The 23,392-nt window shown below is 44.5% G+C and overlaps 2 protein-coding genes across 4 annotated transcripts in view; one reads left to right on the top strand and one right to left on the bottom strand.

Annotated features, from left to right (window-relative positions):
* LOC8035197 (eukaryotic translation initiation factor 4 gamma 1) overlaps positions 1-6,357 on the bottom strand; it is a 93,849-nt gene extending 87,492 nt beyond the window's left edge. The window contains exon 1 of one of the 3 annotated variants that reach the window (XM_042290805.1): positions 6,281-6,357. Coding sequence is in view for 2 of the 3 variants with exons in the window: in XM_042290802.1 (XP_042146736.1) it covers positions 5,165-5,297 (133 nt within the window). In the remaining variant the exon portion in view is untranslated. Of the gene's footprint in view, positions 1-5,164; positions 5,536-6,280 lie in introns of those variants that run through there. The other 2 variants (XM_042290802.1, XM_042290803.1) reach the window with 2 other exon arrangements.
* Positions 6,358-6,444: 87 nt separating this feature from the next.
* The window catches only part of LOC8042420, a 73,456-nt gene continuing 56,508 nt past the window's right edge, over positions 6,445-23,392 (top strand). Inside the window, exon 1 of the mRNA XM_029983203.4 lies at positions 6,445-6,685. Within this exon, the coding sequence (XP_029839063.2) occupies positions 6,566-6,685 (120 nt within the window). The 5' untranslated portion in view covers positions 6,445-6,565. The remainder of the gene's footprint in view (positions 6,686-23,392) is intronic.

Below are 23,392 nucleotides of genomic sequence, written 5' to 3'. Positions count from 1 at the left end.
GAGGAAGAGAAATATAAATAATTCTTAAATGCACCCCTAACTAAAAAAATAAGCTATACGAACCATGGACTTCTGGTTGAAGTATTAGCAGGGTCAGTGCCAAGAAGACAGTATGTGCATTATACATGAAGCAGTTCAGCAAGGACCTTTTGTCCATTCACACGCTGGGCATCAAGATGCTTATAGCATGTGGCAGCAAACATATGAAGCTGTCAAGCAAAGGCTTGAAAACATGTGCTTTGAGGTGCAAATGACCTACAGCTGGAGGAGAAATCGCAGACACCCGAATGAAACTTTTTTTCTTATATGCATCTAATATTAAAAATTAAGATACAATTCAAACACTGAGATTCACCAGTTGATGCATTCATTGAATCTTTCCGCAAGCCACTGAGGTCACGTGTCAACTTCCGATGAAAGCGGCTTTCAAATTCAGTGTTCTTTGCCCACTTTTCTGTACCGAGCCCATTCCGACACAGAATAGACCCATTTCAAAAGTCAGTGCAAACGCCTGTCCGCCGTTGCTTGCTAACATAATCTGATATTAGACACGAGGGCTGCGTCAGCGTTCGATGAGGACTCCGACCCAATCACACTCTCGTGAGCCAGCAATGGTGACTGCCAATGTTGCTCAATGAACTTTTGAAAGAGGTCTATTCCTCAACAATCCCAGGAATTAGTTGTATAGTTGCAACAAAGGTGTAGTTGTTGAGAAGCTCCTGATACCTGGTGATGTCTGAACAAAACCAGGAACGCCTCTGCCGAAAGTTTACATTCCTGTCCCACTGAAAACCAGCTCGTCTGACTTCTGTGGGGCGAAAAGCTGCGATTCAAAGTATGGAGTTGCAACAGGTAGAAATATGTCCCAACACAGTAGGAGCCATGGGGAGGTTTCTACACACCAGATGTTTGGAACAAACAAAACAAACAAAGTAGCACACACAAAAAATGTGGATGTGAGCCAAGGTGAAGTAAGCTGTTTTGAACACTCTTCCTGGTGGCAATGACCCGCCATGAAGCCTCAACAACAAACCCGTGCTGGGTAGGAAGATTCCTAGACACGTTTCCGAGAGCAACAGAGCGTCTACACCTACACAGACGAGTCAGCTTATATATATATATATGTTTTTCTTTTGGTAACCTTGGAAACCACCACTATGAGATGGTAAACTAGCACATAGTGCATGATCGATGTCACAAGTAAGAAACGACCCTAGCTCAGCGCCGGAAGACAGGAACATGCCTGTAAGCTAACGAGCTGCTCTGCCCATTTTAAAGGGTTGTTGCTTTCCTAATTTTTATATTTCCACCAGCATCATCTGTAGAGAGATCACGACAATACCAACTTGTGTCCTGGCCTGCTGCTTAATAGTACAGTATGATTAGCCCTTTACATAGATGAAGCAGACAATAGAAAATACTTCTTTAATAATGATGCCAAATTAGAATCATGAACAGTGTAGACCTCATTCTTAATTTTTCATTTCACATTTCCTCCATATCTTTCAGAGACTGAAAGAAACCAGGCTTCAAGCAAAAAAGAAACTAGTCTTCTTCTGTAGGTCACCCTAAGAGGCCACAATGTGCACAGTGCTAAACAGCTCACTAGTAACCCGCTCAGCTTTAAAATACTCTGAGAGTAAACTGCATACAATATGCACACCAACACAAAGAGAAGCTAGTCCGTAGAGGGTACCAGCACACAATTCTAGTTACAGTATATCAGCGACTGTGAAAAAGCTGGCACAAGAGATGAAATGGAACCCCAAAGACAAACAATTCCTCAGCCCACCCTCACTATCAGACCAGCTCCACAAGTCAAAGCTGGTCCAATCCAAGGATGAAAGGCACATTCTTAAGTGCACCCCAGAAACATCCAGATTTCCCAATGCGTGTAAGTTGTGCAGTCAATCAATATAAAATTAAATGAACGAAGTCAGCCATGTCAGTTGAACAATGCATGAATGCAAACTAAACTGAATGTTCCTTAAGACCAATTCTCACGTTCCTCTCCGGTATTTTATCCTCAAAGTAAAGCTACCTTCGCTTTGGAGGAGAAAACGAGACATCTTCAGGAAAATGCCCAGTGTCCAGTGGAAGACGACTGGAATTCCAACCATTGTCGGCATGCAGAGACCAAGCCAGCTTGCTCCACTTATCACCAAAGGATAAGATACCAGCGGTCCAGACTCCCAGGCAGTGACAAATGCCAGCAGCAGTGCATATTGTCACAAAGGCGCCGAAAATGTGGAGAAAGGACAACCACCAAGAAAATGGGGGCGCTGCCAAGCACAATGAGCTTGAACAGAAAATCGCAAAAGACATACGATTGTGCGACGCTAGAAAAGGATGTGATTGGGACGGATAACACAACATTTCGGGCCGATGCCCTTCTTCAAGTGATAGAAAAGAAAAAATGCTAGGAACAAGTAAAGGTCGTACACATCATAAAAATGGGGGTAGTCAAGAGGGAGGGGAAGGCGAAACCGTTAGAAGACGGAATACTCTAGGATCAGCAGTAATATTTTGTGCTTCAAATGACATGCATTGATGCTGGGTTATGTCTCAATTTGCGCTACATGGAACTATGTTGGCCGAAACAAATGCCCGCCGCTTGCTCTTTTTTCCCACTAGACGTGATGTCACTGTGCCTCACCACCCGGTAACAGTAACGTGACCCTCGCATCACGAGCTATGTCATTAGCCTTAGGCACAATGTTACGCTTTCTAACGATACATCGTCAAGTTGAATGTGCTAAGGGTGACTCCAATTGTGGGAATAAAAACTGGTGATACAATAGTGCTATTAAATCTTAATTGCAGTGAATGATGTAGTTATCAGAAAAGTGATAACTCCTTACCCATGATGTGCTCCCACAAACTGCTCTGGACTCTTAACCACCAAAGAAAAATACATGATAGGAGCGTTCCTACACCACAAAGGTCATGATAAGCAATGGTAATGATTTGAATGCAGATATGGCGATGAATTGCAGACTGCACAGAGAAGATGTGGACAGCTCAGGAAAGAGCAAACCTTGTATCAATAATGCTCAAGGAAAAACATTGCAAACAAAGCCCGAATTTGTAAATAAAGCTTGAGCTGAATGTCAACCTTGTAGTGAGTATTTTTAAGCTACCGCACATTACTATCTGGTGTGCAACATGGCACTGGGATAAAGTCGACCCCCAGAATCGGGGCAATCATGTAATAAGGCATGTCAATGAGCCAATGACATTTTCCTAAAAACTGCTCTACCAGCAGGTCAGCACCATTCTTCGAAAAATATTGTAGGCAAATGGGTCCACCAAACTCGATTAACTTAACAATTTGTTACCCTAATTGGCACCGAAGTGCTCGGTAGGTCGAGACATAGCTGAATGTCTGTCGGAAGAAAATGCGAACAGAAATAAAGGTGACATCACGGCCCAACATTCAGAGCTATCTGCCAGACAGACTAAAGGTATCGTGAAATGTGCAGAGCCATCAACCACCGCCCTGTCTGGAGCAGTTTGACAAAGGGCTGCTTCAGAGGTTGCTTCACCAGCACCAAGAACGGCAGAACACTAATGGCGGAAGGCATCAACTTGACACAGAAACTGTTGTAGTGTGGTGTACAGCAAATATTTTAAGAAGTATTTGGAAAGAAACATGCAAGTGATCTGCACTAAACACTTTGAAGTCACACTGGAATAGGCACATCACGGAAGGGAATAGGCACATCACAGGAGCTACCGGACATACAAATTTTTTGACATCAAACTAATATATTAACTTTAAGCAAAGCAATCAAGATTAGATGTATACTCTCCTGGTATTGTATTCGAAATTCACTGAAAACCAGTTGCATGCTTGCACAAATCTTTCAGGTTGCTTAAGACCTCAGGCACCAGCATCCTCTGGAGATTGGGAACACGACACCTCCAGCAGCTATGCTACGCATGTCACGAAGCAATGCATTAGAACGAGTTGCATTCTTTTGCGGCTGTTAAGAACTTTTCCCGCAAACAATCAATCACGCAGGACATCTCGGAAGTGCTGCTGATTAACTGCAAACCAAGGGTATGCACTTGAGTCAGTGCCAAAATGAGTCATCAGTGTTACCACCAATCACCAGTGGAGCTCCTCCAAAACCGGGACAGTAAAACGGGAAAACAAGATGGTAAATGGGATGGTGAAGACAAGGACGAGACGGGAGTAAGAGGGCACTTTGACCCGATAAAGTCACTCTCTCGACCAAGATAACAACGTTGGACCAAGAACGAGAAAGGGTAGATGATCGCTCTGAATCATAAAACATGACGAAGAGACTGATGTGATCTCGAAACATCAGCGATCGCGATGAATCACATAAAGGACGGTGCGAGTGCTTGAAATTGAGGCGTTCGTTTTTCGGTATTTCCCCCGACAGTAGCCATTCAAACGAAGCACAGAGTTTCTCTTTTCCCCGTATGTTGGGAGATTCCAAGCGACGTTCGCTTTAGAGAGAAGTATATAAAAAAAAAAAAAAAATAAACGCACAAAAACAAATCAAGACGTCTTCGCGGCCGACCACTGTGACCCAAATTCTGGGGCCGGAGAAATTCTATCCACGGTCACCGTGGTCGTATCGAGCGGAGAGCGCCGGCGCCCGGGCGCGTCGTTATCGTCCCTGGGGTTCAGACCGCGGCGACACGGTGCTCTCGGCTCCCGAAAAAACAAAAGCGGTTTCAACACCGGCTTAAATGCCCGCCAGCCACAAAACAGGATCACGCGAGCCAGCGGCTAGGGTACGCTGAACGGACAGCTGTTAGGTCCGTCGGCGGATGTTGGCGCACGGTGAACGCGTTCATGCCATCATCAAACACACACCCGATTCAATGAACGCAACTCCCCGCACTCGCATGCTGACGGCTGCGAAGCCGGAGCGCGGAAGGGAGGGGGCCACTACTCCCGAAACTTGGCGTCAGCACGCATCGCTGAATCCGCGATCAGCGTCACAACGTTAGCGCAGTGGGGGAAATCTTTGGCGCGATTACTCGAGAGTGGAAAAAAAAAGGATCCGGCGTCGTCTAGGCCTAAAAGCCGAGGCGGCGAAGCGGCGGCGGACAAGGAGGGAGGGAGGGCGCAAAAAAATCGCCGAATTTAGGGTTACAAAATACGGGGGAAAAAACAGAAGCCAACCTTTGGGTCGATCCTCGGAGACAGGGTAGCTCATCCAGGGGCAAATCCTAAAAGGATACGTGTGCGGTCCTCTTGACTGCTGCGCTAAGTTTGGCGAGACCCCAGAGTATTTATTTTTCTGAGGCAGGCTCATTGCAAGGCGAGATTGCAACTTTCAATTGGGGTCCTCATCGAGCGATGGCCTCACACGGGTCGTGATCCGGTACACACTTCGAAAATAACCACTCGGACCGTTAGAGGAAACATCGGAGATTCATCGTCACGTTCACAAACGTCCCGATTAATTATTCCTGGGGTAGGATTGGAAAAGATTTCACATCCAGCGAACAATATGGCTGCTGCCTTCAGCGGAATCACCGCAAGACGACGTATGTTCAACTTCCTGTCCCCGGCATGACTTCCGGTTGCGATCTTCGCGGGCAGTCCGCCAGGAGTAGCGAAAAGTAGCAAATAATAACAATACTAACGAGAATTCGTATTGCAAGAATTTATTCTATCGAATGTTGAAACCCAGAAGTGATGGCGTGCGAAAACGATCGCTTGTCACGGTTTAAAATGGCTCCTTTAATTTATTTTTGCTTCATTTGTTCTATTAGCCACGCGCTGCTCCACAGCTAGCCGCCGGCGTATGTTTGAGAAGACCGTATAAAATAAAGACACCTTACCGAATATAAACGCGAACTGGTTACGATTTATTGGTCGTCAGTGCCCGAATTGCCACCAAATCTGCCATCGTAGAAGCGCAACCTACACGATCACTTGCACAAGCCGGTGAGCCGGTGCCACGAGACATCTCCACGCGCAAGCCACATGTCCGAATTAAATTCCAGCAAGCTGTTCCACAATCAATGGGAACTCGTTATCAGTTCAAGAACCTCGCGTGCACCAATATAAGTCTGAAAAAACTCCAGGTGATCAGACAGCTGGCAGCAAGAATTCACTCACTTAAAATAAGAAAATAAATATAAAAACGGGACAACTCGGTTGTTTGAATCCAACTGCGCTTCAAACCGAGACATTTCGGCACGTCTAAGCCGAAACAAAAGAAAAAAACTTCAACTTTTTTTTTCGTTTAATATTCGAATAAGAATAAATGTTGTAAATGTCAAAAATTACCTGCAAAAGAAGATCGTCCGCTTCTCTTGCACCCGGCCAACCAAAGCGCGGACAAACCGAAACAAGCAAAAACGAAGAGCAGCGGCAGACGACGGCACTAAACACGGTACCTGCAAGAGTAGTTGCTACCACGAGGCCTAGATGGCGCCACGTACCCAGATCGTAAAGTCGTTTACCGACCGTGCGGCTTATAAAACGATTCCATGCTCATCGGCGCTCCGAAGCGCACCGAGGTATCCGTAGCGAGCAAGAGTTTGCGACTCACACGCGAGGGACGAGGCAGGCATGAGTTGTGGCGCCGGCTCCACGCTTCTTTTCAAACTGGCAATCGCCGCCGTTTTTTTGCGACCATGGATTAACGGGGCGTCCACGTCTGATCATCAAGAGCTTCGACCACTAAACGAGGTAAAGTTTTACTCGTTTTCGGGGAATGTTATTGTCGGGCACCGACTCATTCAATTGATTTATATCGATTTATGGTTATTATGAAGTTTAATGCTATTCATGCCACTATTACTTTTTCTGCCGCTACTGCCTCTGCCACTGCCGTGATTTAATTAATATGACACCGGAAAACTTGCAAATAAGGTCGAAAGCTTTATCTTGTTGCACTTGTTAGTTACGTATATATGGTTATTATGAAGTTTATATATATATATATATATATATATATATATATATATATATATATATCGCTGCATCAATAAGTAGTTCCGCATTTAATAATTGTTTTAGCTTCAGCTCGTATCGGCATAGATTCATTAATCGGGATACTATGTGTGAAGAATATATGGGTGTTCAATTTGTCAAAAATTGTTATCATAAAATGCGCACACGGCAGTTCTTTTTCCTACTATTGTTACTCTGTTTTTCGTCTTGTTTAATATTATTGAAAGAAAAAAGCATTGCGATTACCTGATAAGACAACAGCAATAATAATAATAATAATAATAATATTATTATTATTAAAATACACAACCGCCAAAAGGAGGAACAGTATCATCTAGTGAAAATGTGGAGTCATGTTTATCGTACTGTAACCGTACTAAATACCAGGATTTTCCACAACGTGGAGAAGAAATAGATAAAGAGGAATGTGTCTCCAAGACAACACTTGTAACTTGTCGGACACTTCAAGTGAACAAGATCACCTCCATGTTCGGAAAGAGTGGTCCTCATCGAGAGTGTTTTTTTCTTCCGAGAACTGGGCGTTTATCTCCTACCCCTTTTGCGCTTTCTATCGACTCCCTTTTCTCTAGCGTTATTTAGATTCACTGCTATGACGATACTCGCGGACATTTGCCACACACCTGCTCACACGCGAAAGTGTACGGAACGTCAAGAATGCAGACGTTCCAAGACCGCCGAAAATGAAAAACAGAAGATAAAACACCTTCATTCAGTGGATGCCGCTTTTATCAAAAATAGCCGCTAAACTTTTCTTTTCTCTGTCTGTCGAGAGTTGCGTATGTTTTGGTGGCTTAGTAGCCACCAAAATAACAAGCATAAAAAAAAAAATTACAGATATCGGGTGCATTGGCAGCGTTCTGGTGACTTCTGAAAAATCGTTTCGGCTTGCGATGAGCCGCAGGCTCGCAGGGCACGCTTTCCAGCCATATCTAAGCCAATGCAGCAATGAGAATGCCTCACGTGACTAGGCGTCTCTCGCGTCGCTGGTCCCGAGGTCACCTGACACTCACATGGCATTGTATTTGCTTCGGTGGCTCATAGCCTTCTCTGCGGGGCATCGTAAGGAGAAGCGGAGTAGATATAGTAATAAATAATTATAACCATTACCCAGGACCCTTCGTTTAATAACAGCCAAGGCCGGTTTCTTTCTGGATGCGCATCGACCTGCCTGCGGTCGGTCGTGTTATGCGGTACTGCGTTATGCGGTTTGAAAAAAAGTACCAGTCGCACTGCACTTACTGAAGCGGAGTCACCAGATGCCCCCGATTCCGCATGCTAAGTTCCCTCTTTCTAAATACCCACACAGAAACGTTCAGTTTGACCGCCAAATTGCATTTCTTAGATGCATATCGTGCGCTGTCTTCCGCCTATCCACCGCGCGTTACTGGGCGGTGGCATGAGCATCGCGCGACGATCTGCTAATAGGGAGTTTTAGGGAACCGTTTTTGCACATCCGATATGAGCCCTCCGGTACGAAATGCGCATGCGCAGTTCGTATCAGAGGACCCACCGTATCGGATATGCAAACTGCTTTTTGCACGGGTGTTGCAGTCACGTCAGAAGGACGCCGAGATCTGATTGGATTTGATTGAAAGGATAGTGGGCACTGGGCAGGCCTCGATGCCAAATGCCTTAAAATCTACCTACTATTTTTTTTTTTTTTTTCAATCAGCCAATAAGAGTTTGGCGTTCTGATATTATCGCAACCCCTGTGCAAGAAGCAGACGAACTTGCGCTTCGCATAGCTGCATATTTGTCTCTATTCTCCCTTCGGAAAGGTTCGAACGGAAACGCGAAAAGCTGGACGCCGGCACTTGGTAATCGAACGCGTTCGAAAAACGAGTGGAGATTGGGGAGGAGGACAGACCGTTACGCCCCAAGCGGTTAACTTATCAACTACACGGGTGGGGACAACAAATACAATGACGCAGCGCTCGGCCGACATAACCGAACGCGGCGTCAGCGTTCGACTGGAGTTCGTGTTCTCCGGCGAGGGGGAGGAGGGCTCTTTTGTTTCCACGACGGCCTGCATGAACAATGCAGCATGCACGATCCCTGCTTAGCACAAAAGCCGAAGTGGGTCAAGCTCGCATTCTCTGAGGATAGATCCGGCACTTAACGTCGCTTCGTCGATTGTTAGTATTTTTTACATTAAACTGTGCCCCGCGCTCTATTGTAGAAGATGACATGCCCACGCCCATAAGGCCTGTCGGCATGTGCACAGGCCTTGCGTTGAGTAAACACCGAGCGTGGGGAAAACAAACGGGTCAGAGCGCCCCCTATAGTTCGATCTCCTGCCCAATAGAGGAGCCTGCTACTGCTAGCTTTGCGTCTACCCGCTAATCCCTCCAATCAGAGTTCGGCGTTCTGACGTCTCCGCGCGCTCTCGTCTCCTCCTCTCCCTCAGTTTCTCCGGGCATAGAATCCAAAGGAGCTTCGTGCATTTACCGTTAAGTGCCTTCTCTATACAAAAAAAAAAAAAAATGTTTACAAAGCTTCAAATCCTTTTTCATTATTATTTTTTCCTTTTTTTTTTTTTGGGGGGGGGGGGGGGGGGGAGTGGTATTGGGACTGTTCCAAACATTAACAGTCCCGCCCAGCAGATGGCTGTTCTGTGTTCGCCATTAATATTAGGTGAAATAGCAATGGGCAATAGTGAGTATTCAGTATTCACTGCCGGCCATAGGTGAGTTCACAGCTGCAGCCGGGGGAAGGGGGGGGGGGGGGGGGGGGCTTATGGGGCTTCAGTCGCCCCCCCCCCCCCCCCCTTTCCCGAAACCCAGCCGACCCTGTTTTCCTCCCCTTCCCCGCAGCTCAACAACACCCCCCCCCCCCCCCCCCCCCAAAAAAAAAAAAAAAATAAAAAAGAGAAAGAAAATATTGGCTACGCCACTGATCGAAGCCTCATTTTCATTAGAGTTAAAGAAAGAAAGAACAGTGCAAGTCCGGCCTCAGGGCGCCGCCATCTTGCTCGATTGGGGTGCGCTTGGACCGTCATAATCCGATTACCAAGCCTCGCTAAGGCGTCGTAATCGGATTAGGGCCGCGCCCAAGCGCACCCCGTCTGAACAAGATGGCGGCGCCCTGAGGGCCGGGTGTCTTTTTTTTTTTTTAGCCTTAACAGATTTGTTTAAAAAAAGCCGTGAACGTTACACTTATGCCGCTTGTGGAGGTGAGTTATACGGCCAGGGGGACATTATGTCGGTTCCTAATCCTTGCGATAAGTCATCTAATTAATTAAACTTCGTTAATTAACTTTTCATCAGTGAAAATGGACATATGGTTCCAATCAGAAACTTGCTCAGCGTCATCCAAACCACTAAATCAGTCATTTTCAGAAGGACTTTGAGCGCATGTGCTGTTTAGAGCGCATACTCAGAACGAGCCCACATATATAGGCTGCTAAGACCGGTAATCTTGAGGGTGCGGAATGCACGTTGCAAAAGAACTGTGGAAGCTCGCCATCAGCACGCGCTCAGCAGTCGCGCACACAGCTATGGCCGCCAGTGAATACTTCCTATAGACTAGTGTACTAAACTTGCCACTCGTGGAGTAGTGCACTAAAGTTACTAGCGCGAGCTTTCGCTCTACGTGCTCCAAGCTGGTGTGCGCTAGCCCACTCGGCCACCGATCCCCTGTTTTTTGCCGAAGAAAAGAGAAAATGGGAGGTGGCGGAGGCCATGGTAACGGGCAAGCCGCTTGTCCGCGCATTTTTCACGTTGTAAAGGAGCGTAGCGTACTTTAGTTTCGTCTGCAATCCCTATTTCCCCAGTGCTTTTCCCAACGGAGCGGTTCCTCGGAACTGTGCGACTTTTCCCCTTTCTGTATGACAATTAAGTCGCAGCCAGACTACCTAGATAAGGACGCTAAGATCAACCGCTGGGAAATTACCGGAGAGGAATGCGGAATAAATGGTGAGTTTCTCCGTGGCACTCGTCGCATGTCACCTGCGTTGTGACGGATTTGTGACACTCTCGAAGGTAGCCTTCATCTCTGGCGCGCAGCCGGGGCAGCTATCAGCACTGACCCGTCCCTCGGGGTTTCGGTAGCGCTCAACTCGGCCGGACCCCGAACCTGCACCTCGTTCCCTTCAGAGCGCGGCGACGTCGCAAGATCAACGAGAAGGAGGACCAGATTTACGCTGACCACCAGGTCATCATCGCAGCTCTGACATCATACAGCTGCGGTGGTGCTGCTGTCGACGCGGCGCATGCACAAACGAATCACTTGAGACGGATCTGGCTCAAGGTGTCCACACCTGGCGCGGGAAAACGCCGACTTGTTTGTAAACAGCGCGTTGGTCTATAGACAGACAATATCTTGGCTCATATATACAGTTGTGCAAACAACATTAATCATGCCGCTATCGCGACTAAAGTTTGAGGCACGGAAATACCAGATGAAATATTAATCTGAATAAATACCGAAAAAAAAAGTAATAACTTTGCGTTACTGGAACAGATCAATGTAACCTGCAGTTTTTGTCTTTTCTGCTTGGCACTCACTTTCTTCAGCGGAGAGTCTTTTTGCACTTAATAATTTTAATTTCTGGGGAGCCGATTTCTTGCGAGACGAAGTTGTTCGCCTTGGGAGTTGGGATAGAAAAGATTTGTAGCTAAGAAAAAATAAAAATAAATAACTGAACCGTGTTTTTACATAGGCGGCACGAAGGAAGCAGACGAAACAAACTTGGAGAAGGAGCGTTGCTTTCTCTTTCTGTATATTTTCCCGTCCGGTTTGTCTAGAGGCCAGAGCAAAATAGTTAGCCCCCATAACTATTTATAAATCACGGTTGAGCTCGTCCATAGTCCTATTCCTAGCTGCCCAGCCGACCAATGTGTTACAGGGTCATGCTAAAAAGAAAGATATATATATGGGTGGTTTCATTTGTAATCGAACACGCTTGTCGGGGTGGGTCTTTTGATTGTGTTTGAAAAAATATATGTAATTCCCCATTTCTGGAAATAACAAAACCGCTTTCCAAAATTTTTTTTTTTTAATATTTCGCTTTACAAAAAATTATTGAGTGGAGCAGGGTGAAAATCTGTTTTTTACTGCGCGATTTTTCTACCCAGTTCTACCCAGTTGAATACGGCAAACATACAAAACTCACAGTAATTTTTTTTGTACTCTTGTATGTTATTTGGACTATTTTTTTGTTTAAAGGAAAATACTTTTTGTATCTTTTGTTTATTGAGGTAAAAAATGCCAAACATCGTCTCTTTGACAATCCGGTGACACCTTCAGAGCCTTGTAACTCATGAGTTATTATATTTTTCACTTATTAAATACTATGCGGGTGTAGCCCTATACATGGGTTATCGACGGGCATATGTTTAGTTTATTTGATTTTCACTGAATTTTTCAAATAAAATTTGAAATATCGTCGAAAATGAAATTAACCGATATTTTGAACTCACTTTATCGAAAAAAGACATTTATTATTTCGTTCAATTTTTTTTTTTTTATTATTGCTGCCGATCATATGAACTTTCAATCTGCTTGATGCGTTTTCCCCCTTTTTTTTTGTTGTATCTTCTCTAGAAGTGATCGAAATCGCTCCCACGAGATAATGCGGTGACAACTTTAGAGCCTTGTAACTCATGAGTTAGTATATTTGTCGCTTACCAAATACCATGCGGGTGTAGCCCTACACATGAAATATCGACGGGCATAAGTTTATTTTATTTTATTTTCACTGAATTTTTTATATAAAATTTGAAATATCGTCGAAAATGAAATTAAACGATATTTTGAGCCCACTTTATCGAAAAAGGCCATTTATTATTTCGTTCAATTTTTTTATTATTGCTGCCGATCATATGAAATTTCAATTTGCTTGATGCGATTTCTCCCTTTTTTTTTTTTTTTTTGTTGTATCTTCTGTAGAAGTGATCGAAATCGCTCCCACGTTCCCAGAACACCCAAATGCAGTTTCCGCAGGTCGCCTTTGCTGCAAATACTATACTGCTTATTTGTGTGTTCAAATGCAGCGGTTAAATTCATTTTGATTGAGAACACTCGTGCTTGGCTACATTGTATTTTATTCATTTTTAATGGTGGCAACTGGCATTCCTTAGTCTGATATTTAGCAATGCAGCGGATGTTCCATTATCCGATGTTTAAAGCCAGGGCACAAAGGGCGGAGAAAACGGAACGAGCTCTTCATGTAGCCAGACCAGGGTCATATATCTGTTTGTGCTATACACAGCTTGTAAGGCACGTACAACACGCCCGGCCCTTCGCGCTATTGTCCCATCTCCGTTATACCCAGGAAGCATCCGGCACGGGCACCAATCCATGATGTGTCTTGTCGCGTGCGATCAAATAACCATGTAATCGCCTGTTCCTTATTGTCAGCGTGTATATCAAAAATATGTAATATAACATGCCCCTCTCTAAAAAAAAAAAAAAGCAGTTCGCAAAAAAAAAAAAAAAAAGTGAGGAAAACGGTCTGAGTTTACATGAAGCGAAGACAATTTTTTACAGAACACAAACACCAATTGGCGATAAATAGTCACTTTTATAAATTAACGCTAATATATTTAGGATGCTCTTGTAAAACAATATGTTGTTGTGCTTTAAATAGTCCAGTTCACGAGCAACGCAATATTGGAACTTTTTGACAACGGCATCGGCTTGCCTGTGGAGGCGATCGAGCGCGGGGGCGAGCTGAACTTTGTACCGCAGCGGTCGGATGCAGCCGAGAAGTTTAACAGCGTGGTAAGTCGAGACGGACAGAACGAAAACTGAAGCCAAAGCGAGCGGGCGGTGAAACTGAGACGGTGGCCCTTCTGTTTGAACGAGTGTGTGCAGTTAAAGATAGAAGTGTTGGGTTTTGTTCAAGACTGATCGATATCTCTGATGCCAAGAAGCAAGGATTCCCACATGCACGCGTAAGGCAGTGAAAGCAGTCACTTAATGTCTCTGTAGACTTTTAGGTTCTACACTTTGTCGCACCGAGCCTAATGCAAAGATTGTACAGCTATCGGGAAAAGCGATTTGACGGTCTTATCTTAGGTGGCTACGGTAGATTTGCTTTGGCTAGGCACACATTGCTTTGGTTTGGGAATTATTAAAGTTTATTCTAGTTCCTCCTTTAAACTAAAGTGCGTCCGGCCAAGGCGGGCTTGGCACCGCTGCATAAACAGCATCGGCGAATGTGTCTTTCATAATGCCGGAGACTGTACAGCTCGTGCTAATGTCCCCTTAGTTTCCTGGCACGGCTCGCGATCTGTACACCACACATGTGAAGAGCGTAATCCTGTGCGAGCACCTACTGAGGCCCATTCTTCTTTTTTGTGCTTCCTGACTATATCGATTTCTTTCTCCGCTAAGTCAAAAAGCTGAACGCTTCTTGTCATTGTTTTAATTTTTTTTTTTTTTTTTTAACGAAGTCCTTTGACGTCCGCCTTAACGAGCCGTCCTGCGAACGAAAATTGTGTACTGTGGCGAGGTGCTTCAAGCCTTACAACCTGTGTATAACACGAACGGGTATATGACCCTGGACTGGCTACATGAAGAGCTCGTTTCGTTTTCTCCGCCCTTTGTGCCCTGGCTTTAAACATCGGATAATGGAACATCCGCTGCACCGCTAAATATCAGACTAAGGAATGTCAGTTGCCATCATTAAAAATTAATAAAATACAATGTAGCCAAGCACGAGCGTTCTCAATCGAAATGAATTTACCCGCTGCATTTGAACACACAAATGAGCAGTATAGTCTTTGCAGCGAAGCCGACCTGCGGAAACTGCGTTTGGCCGTTCAGAGAACGTGGGAGCGATTTTGATCACTTCTTGAGAAGATACAACAAGAAAAGGCGGAAATCACATCAAGCCAATTGAAAGTTCATATGATCGGCAGCAATAATAAAAAAAAATTAACGAAATAATAATGGCCTTTTTGCATAAAGTGGGTTCAAAATATTAATTAATTTCATTTTCGACGATAATTCAAATTTTATATAAAAAATTCAATGAAAACAAAATAGACTAAACTTATGCCCGTCGATATTACATGTATAGGGCTACACCCGCATAGTATTTGGTAAGCGACAAATATAATAACTCATGAGTTACAAGGCTCTGAAGTTGTCACCGTATTGTATCGTAGGAGCGATTTCGATCACTTCTAGAGAAGATACAACAAAAAAAGGGAAAAATCGCATCAAGCCATTTGAAAGTTCGTATGATCGGCAGCAATAATAAAAAAAATTGACCGAAATAAAAAATGCCCTTCTTCGATAAAGTGGGTTCAAAATATTGTTTAAGTTCATTTTCGACGATGTTTCAAATTTTATATAAAAAATTCAGTGAAAATAAAATAAACTAAACTTATGCCCGTCGATAGCTCATGTACAGGGCTGCACCCGCATAGTATTTAATAAGTGACAAATATAATAACTCATGAGTTACAAGTCTCTGAAAATGTCACTGGATTGTCAAAGAGTCGATGTTTGGCATTTTTTACCTCAATAAAAAAAATACAAAAGTATTTTCCTTTAGACTAAAAAATAGTCCAAATAACATACAAAAGCACAAAAAATTACTGTGAGTTTTGTATGCTTCCCGTATTCGTACCTGCGCACAGAAGTGGGTAGAAAAATCACGGAGTAAAAAACAGATTTTCACCCTGCTTCACTCAATAATTTTTTGTGAAGCGAAATATTTTTTTTTTAATTTTGAAAAGCGGTTTAGCTCTTTCCAGAAATGTGGCAATTACATATATTAAAAAAAAAATCTAAAGACCCACCCCGACAAGCGTATTGGATTTCAAATTAAACCACGCATATATATATATATATTGATATTAATTTTCGACATATCTCGGGAGTGACGCCGTTTTATAAAAGGTGATGGCTAAACTCTCCCCAGGTTGTAACGACATTTTCTGACTTCAAATTGAACCTCTAAATCTATCAAAACGCCAAAAAAAAAAAAAATCTAGCGAAGGAAAAAAAAATTGGAAAAATAAACGTCAAGAGAAAAGCTTTTGATCCTCAAAACCATATGTCACTCGTTCGGCGTTCACTTTCTGCCCCGAGAAAGCACGCCGTCGTGCCCGACATTGCATGCTATCGGTTTGGACGACAGCCCGGGGGGCGCCATTAACTGGGTCCTGACTTCAAAAGACGAGAATTCTGAAATTCTCCGTAGTCGCCGACAGTTTAATAAACGCCGGTCGTGGCGCGTCTTTCGGGGATCTTAAGTCATCGCTCCACAGCCAATGATCCCGCGACATTTGCCAGAACGCCGAACATCGAATCGCGATGCAAGGAGCGCCCGTGCAGACCATTAAAATCAGTTGGATCACCCCTCTTCTGTTCGGATGCCCTATCAACACCTAGATATAACAAAGCTGTCGTGCTGCCATAAAGATGCCGCCATCAGCGACGGCCAACGCTGCTCACGGACGGGACACGACGATTGCGTCAATGTTCGGCTCAAACTTTACTCGAAACAAAAACTAAGCAAATAAGCGAAATCTCGAGTGTACCATGAGCGCCCAAAAAAAGAAATCGACTGCTCCGACACACTAAAAAATATAATAAAAAATTAAAAGTATGCGAGTTTGTTTTATGCGGAACAGGAGACAACGTATCACGACGAACGGCAAAAAGATCCCGGCGTCCTTATACCGTCTGATGCGCGGCAGTCTGATTGACTGCAGGGCGACGATTAACTTCTTTACGGTTTGTCATGGGGCGGATGGCTCTGCTGATATCACCTCCGAACCCGCGAACGCTCATTTCCCACGGTCGGAATCCTCGTCGTGCGAGAACCTCGTTCCGTACGTCTGTTGTTGACACGCCACGTCACACAACGACGGGCTTCAGCGAGCGCCGACGGAATGCCAAGTTCGGGTTGCGCGCACGTCGGCCATCCACGTATGCAAATGACACTCGCAGTGCATGCCGCGCGCTCGACGTCCCCTTGCACGAGAACAGTGATCGGATTTCCGGTTGCCTCTAAAGTCCCTTGCGCTGTTTATCTCCCGCTTTTTTTTTTTTCTTCTTTTTTTTACTGTGTGTTATCGTGCACAAGGCCAGGCGGAAAGAGTGTGTCAGGGTTAGAGTGCAGAGGGACCTCCCAGTGTAGTCAAAACAAAACAACAAAAGCAACTTCCACCAGCTCGCCTGCGCACTCACTGTTTTTTCAAGCACAAGGAAAGCGAAGCGGTCTTTTTTGTGTGTGTGTTTTTGTTTTCTCTCGCTTATTTATTTTGCGTTTGCCAAACCACCGCAAGGACGCGAATTTCCTTGATGCACTCGATTAGTCCTTTTGTCTGTCCGTTTGTGTTTTTTTTTCTTTCCTCACCTAGTTATTTTTATTATTTAGATCGTTCTGTTGCGTTTGTTTTCCTTCGTGCATTTGCGGAGGTAGCTATTGTTTTTTTTTTTGTTTTTTTTCGCCTGCTGACGCCCGCGAGAGAATGACACGCTGCCTTATTTTTATTTTATGGCGATGGCAGATGACCTTTCTTTTAATGCCTGGCTCTACCGGCTGTCTTCCGGGTATATGCTTCTACGGCGATACTCACTTCAAGACGGTGGCTGGCAAGGACTGTTTGTGGGCGAAGCTTTCCTCTTGTTTGTTTCGATCACTTGACGACGGTACATGACTAATCGAGCACTCCGTTTTTTTCGTTCCTGTCAAGAGAAACCAATTGTGTCGGGAGAGGGTTCACCGTGATAGTTGAGCCGTCCAGTGGACGCTGTATCATTATATATACACCAGCCAACGAGCCCGCTCGCCCACCCTGTACATGCGCAGGGACCCGTTTCCGAAAAATACGAGGCACATTCCCCCTGTTTCAGAAACACTACCCGTTTAATACAATTCCCAACAGTGGGCCTAAAAGACTCTCGCTGTCGCCAAGTGGCGTCATCATTCAGCGTTGAAATTTTTTTTTTTTTTTCTCGTTATCAACGTACATGACACCTCAAGAGCCCTGGCCTGTGTGGGCGGCGGAGAAAAGCTCATTGGAGAAAAGCTCACCGGAGATAAGCTCACCGGAGAAAAGCTCACCGCAAAACCGGCAGATGCGGAGAAAAGCTCACCGGCCTTTGAGCGGATGCGGAGAAAAGCTCACCGAATTTTTTTTACTTAGCGGATTCTGCGTCAAACGTGGAAATTTAACACAATTCGCATTCGTCACTTCAATAAAAAGATGTCCTCTTTCTTTGTAATATTCTTAAAGTTCATTGGGCATATTTACTAATTCCTCAGAAATTAGTAATCACCCATTCTGTATATTAATTAAGCCGTAGTAAAAATAAGGACATCGTACATTGGTTAAAAAAGGTAACAATTTATTGACAGCTGACAGTGCGCCTTCCGTAGCTGTCGATAAATCAGATAAAGAGGTTTGTTCTTTGCGAGCTAATATGAATACCGGTGTGTAAACCGTTTCAGCTCCAAATATTTTGTAGTGCCTAATAAATACGTGGGTGTTTGTTGATGTAATCAGTGTCGGGTACGCTGTTTTCTTTCTCTTAATTCCAGTAACAAAACTTTAGTTGTGAGAACAGCCTCGTCCTGTCGTGCTTGTTGTGTTCACTCCGTCGTCGTCGTTTCAGCGGTTTTCATCATGTATAACGTTTACCAACTCGCCCTATTCGCTACATTACACAGGACTACTTATTATGTAGGTCACGCGTAACAACGCTGAGAGTGTGCAGCTTTGAAGGTCATGAGTGGTTCGCAGTCGAAGGGCACTATCGCTCAAAGGCAACGAGTGGAAACACCAGCACGAACGGCTAGAAAACGTGCATGTCCGTGGAAGAAAGAAGCCTCGATATCCTACTAACTGCTTTATCCTGTTTCCGAAGGTTAACAAAAGCTTCAAAGAGAATTTCAGGCACCGCGTTGTTGCGCATGCACTTTCGGATTTTCGGCATTTACAGTTTTGATTTTTAGATTTTAGGCAGACATTATTACGTTTTCGAACTCTTTCCTGTTCTTCAAGTGCATAAAGTTTTCAGTTAGGCTTCGTAGCGTAGAGGTTAAGCCATAGAAAACACTCGCCCGCAATTATTAATTTGGGAGCAATACACCAATAAGCTTAACAAACATTACAAAAAAGAATATTTCCTTTTTTACAAAGCTGACGAATTTTAATGTTAATAAATTGATATAGGTTACCCATGATCCAACTGCGTCCATATAAAAAGAAGAAAAAAAATTGGTGAGCTTTTCTCCTCATCCGCCGGTTTTGCGGTGAGCTTTTCTCCGGTGAGCTTATCTCCGGTGAGCTTTTCTCCGGTGAGCTTTTCTCCGGTGAGCTTTTCTCCGGGATTCGGCTTGTGTCAAGCCGAATCAGTGAATCAGAACCCAACTTTCAGTTATACCGAGTATAAAAGAAAAAGAAAAGATAATTCGACGCAAACTGTTTAGACAGCAGAAGGTTGGTATGTCTCTGTAGACGACACTGGTTCACGCTATAGGCAATAAATTTATGCAGTAGAGTACTGTTATCCTGGTTTTTTTAACGTGCATCAGGCATCAGTGATATACGGCAGCGCGCCGGTACGGTGCTCATCTAAATCGAACCGGGCAGGAGCGGCGGGGATCAAACCCACCACTCTGGACTCTGCAGCGCGATCTTTAGCTCCGCTTGCTACGAGCTGCTCTTTATTTCAATTTTTCTTATTTATTACATGGCAATTTTATATTTGAAACAGTTTAAAATCGATCGGCGCAGCATGTTACAGTACACTATTAAGCAAATTGACTTTGGTAATACGAAACAGAACGGAAACGATAAAAAATTTGGGCAACATAAGGCACCGGCCCCGCAATGTTTTCGCACTTCTGCATTGAACGAGGATTTAGTAATTCGGGGATACTAACCGGTACAGTAGGGGCTCAGTTATCGGAGTTTAAAAATAGTAACTTATCATAATAAAATAAATATTGGATACGTGGATATCTTAAACTATTTTACCAATTTGTTTTGCTTGTTGTATATATGATATCACACTCAACAAATCGTGGTATAGAGCTGTGAACTGTACGCATATGATAATGAAGATATTTTAAAACTCAGCTCACGTAGAAAACGTTTAAAAAAAAAAAATCCAGCCGGACAGAAAAAAAAAAAGAAAGAAGATGTTGCTGTGTTATTGGTATACTGATCTTCTTGGGGATAAAGGACTGCCTCAAGTTGATTCATTAGCCCACTAGCTTACCTGATAATATCTGACTCTTTGAAGCTAAGAAACAAAGTTCTGAAACTGCCTCTTCTGAGTCTTTATTTCCTTTCCCAGTGCAACACATGTGTTTCACGTCTTGGTATCGAAAGCGGTCGTGGAATATCTTCGTAGATTTATACACCACACTACAGATGCTCACGGGTGTCTGAAGAGTCACTTGCGAGGGAGAGTCTGCTTTACAAACACAGCTAATGCTCCGGGTGAGACACCCGAAGAAGTCACCGGCTCCAAAACATTCCCACGTCTCTTATACCACAATCTGCGGCATCACAGGAAGCATCGTCCAGGTTGCAGCTGGGAGGCTCACTTCGGTCTTGCTATGGTAATGTAAACTTTGGCTCCTTCTCTATGAGGTTGAACCCACAATTCGCCTGCAGAGTCCGCGTATGGGTACTTGAAAGAAATCGAAACGATAAGAGATAGTAGGAAGAGACCAACAAAAATTTAATGGAAGCTAGGTTTGTGGGTGTGTTGTAGATCCGACGGAGTGCAGGTCCTCCGACAGGTCGGACTGGCAACCTACGCAGGGAGGGGGCGTAGTCCTCGTAGACGACGATACGGCGGTCATCTGTCGTCCGCCCAACGATGTACGGCGGGGTGAAGTCAAGAAAGCGAGCGTCGAAACCTCCGAAGGTCGACAAACTCTGCGAGGGTGGACACAGAGACCCGCGCAAACAGGTGGCTGATCCACGCGTTGTACGAAAAAAGAGAGAAGAGAAAAAATAAAAACGAAAGCAACAAACCCCGGAGGCCCACGTGTGCAAAAAGGTGCGCTTGGATGTATTTGTTTGTTGTTCGCTACGATGATGAGAGATGGCATGATATGCCATCCGCGAATGGTATCACACTAAAGAGAGAAAGGAAAAAGGAAAGGTGCTGCGATTGGCTCGTGCAGTCACGTGGAACAATCTAGGAAACCTGGACCGTTTCTTTCCCGGAAAGCATTACGGAGGCGAGCTCGGCGAATGGCGAGGCTGTAAACATGTTTAGACTTAAAAAATTTATGGTATTCACTGTGACGTTAAGCGTGGTGAAATGTCATGCTCAGTGCAGATTGCAGTGACGGGCCATCCCAAGTGCTCTGCGGGAGAGTAGGCGCTTTGAATTTCTTGATGTCACAAATTAATGTATTTACGCAGCAACATGAGATTCTAAAAGACTTTTAAGCGATGTTTATTATTAAAGGTCGTGTCCTTAAAGGTAAAGGTGTTCGCAAAGGCCATGCCATCGATAAGAAAAAAAGAATAAGAAATAAACAGCAAATTAACAAAAGGAGTAATTATTGTGCGTGCATGCAGCTCATATCAATCGTGCGAGCCTGGTTCCATGCATTTCTACGAAATTATCATCACTGGTACCGTGGTGGTGGCAGGCTTGTATAGGGACGCAAATTCAATAATTCGTATTGAAGATGTTTTATTTTACACCTGTCGTGCGATTGCCGCTGGAAGCACGAAAAAAAAAAAAAAAAGAGCCGGCATTTTACCTGAAGAGAAAGGCTTCAGCCTTTATTCATCGACTGGTTCATCGATGAGCTCATGATTCGTCTCCAAATTTTAAGGCTCGCTTGTCCCGTGCCTCAACTCAAGGACGATCAAAACTGTGCACCCGCACTCACCACTTCTAAAATGCTTTAAAAAAGTGTGGTTTTGTTTATTAAGTGTTTCCTTTGGGCCAGGAGATAATCCCATGCCGATACGCCATACTGAGATCAGGCAGTTCAAACTACGAGTTAGCCTCGAAGAGCGAGCTCGATCTATACAGCTCTCTGGGTGAATGCTGTCCTAAACTTTCATTTCGTGCACGTCGCTTTCGCTGAACTCTGAGCTAGGGTAAGGCGAAACCATTTGCTTATACGGCGATCAAGGGTCCTAATCTATACACTCTAAGAAACGCCTGCTCGTCTACTTACCCACAAAACACTCGAAGAGCCAATCTCTGCGATCTACGAGATCAGCTCAGCGAATGAGGAGACGGAACATCCGTTTAGACCTCAAAATTAAGTCTGCGCTGTGGCATTACGCAATTCAAGCATGACGCTTTGCTCGCACATTTGAGCTCATGCAATGATCTTCCGATGACTCCGATAACGCTACCCGATAAACCGCTGCCGTCTTTACGCATGCATCGTATCGTTATCGGGTATCGTTATCAATGGTATCGGAAGTATCGGGCGATCTACTAAAACTCTCTACAGACCGTTTTACTGAAAGAGGGCGAGAGACATAAGAGGGGAAAGGGCTACCGGCGCTTTCCCCCTTGCTGGTTCGTTAGAAAGAGTGAAAGTCCCGGATGAGAGGCTTCGCCGGTGTTGGGTGTATGCATTGCCCGAACTTCGTTAGCGCTTTTTTTTTTTTTCTGTTTTAAACTCCCAAACTTAATTAGAGCCACGGGCTTAGATGGAGACAGTTCCCCGGTCATCCGTACCCCATAGTTTGTTTGTACGAATAACGACAGAAAGCGTCGCATACTGTTCGAGGACTGTCTATAGCTTGCACGGAACCCGGGAAGTGCGGCTGCAATGTCTTTAAGCTCCATCGCTTTCCACATGACCCCGATCTCCGGCGAGAGTGGGTTACGTCCGTAAACCGCAAAGACTTTTCCCCAACGAAATCCTCTCGACTGTGATTGGAACATTTTGTGAATGGAGCGCGCACCGAACTTTGTACCGCCGATGAACATTGGGTACGCTCGCAAGATGCTTGCAAGTTTTCTCGCGATAATTGATGTTTCAGTTTGTAACTTTTTGTTACTGAATTTATCTTGGTATCTATATTTTGAAGAGGTGACACTGACTCGATTTTATCATCTGCAACACTTAGTTGAAGGCCCATTTCCGCCGCGGGGTGTGGCTGGAAATTGTCGAAAAGTTAGTTCTATCAGTTTTCCTGAATCGCGATATCCTGCGCGATAGCAGACAACCGTGAACCAATGTTGACCGTCACAAAGCGACTGTATTCTTATTTTCAAAATTAGTAGATAATGTAGCTGAAAAGAAACCTTCAATTTCTGTTGCTGAAAGTTGAAACATGCTCATGCATCGATTTCGTATCGTTGAATCATCGTGGTGTTCAGGGCTGTCAAATGCACATACGCGACAGTGTCCTGTTTGTACTCACACTCGTCCGAGGAATGCCTAGCTTTGATATAAGACCGGATAACGGTACGACGCATGAGCAAGGTCCCTACTCCACGGGTGTGGCTTCT

The sequence above is a fragment of the Ixodes scapularis genome, unplaced genomic scaffold (genome assembly GCF_016920785.2).
Source record: "Ixodes scapularis isolate PalLabHiFi unplaced genomic scaffold, ASM1692078v2 PGA_scaffold1__304_contigs__length_218370807, whole genome shotgun sequence".
Taxonomy (NCBI): Eukaryota; Metazoa; Arthropoda; class Arachnida; order Ixodida; family Ixodidae; genus Ixodes; species Ixodes scapularis.
Note: the sequence above shows the minus strand (reverse complement) of the source record. Positions and strands in the feature narration are given on the sequence as shown.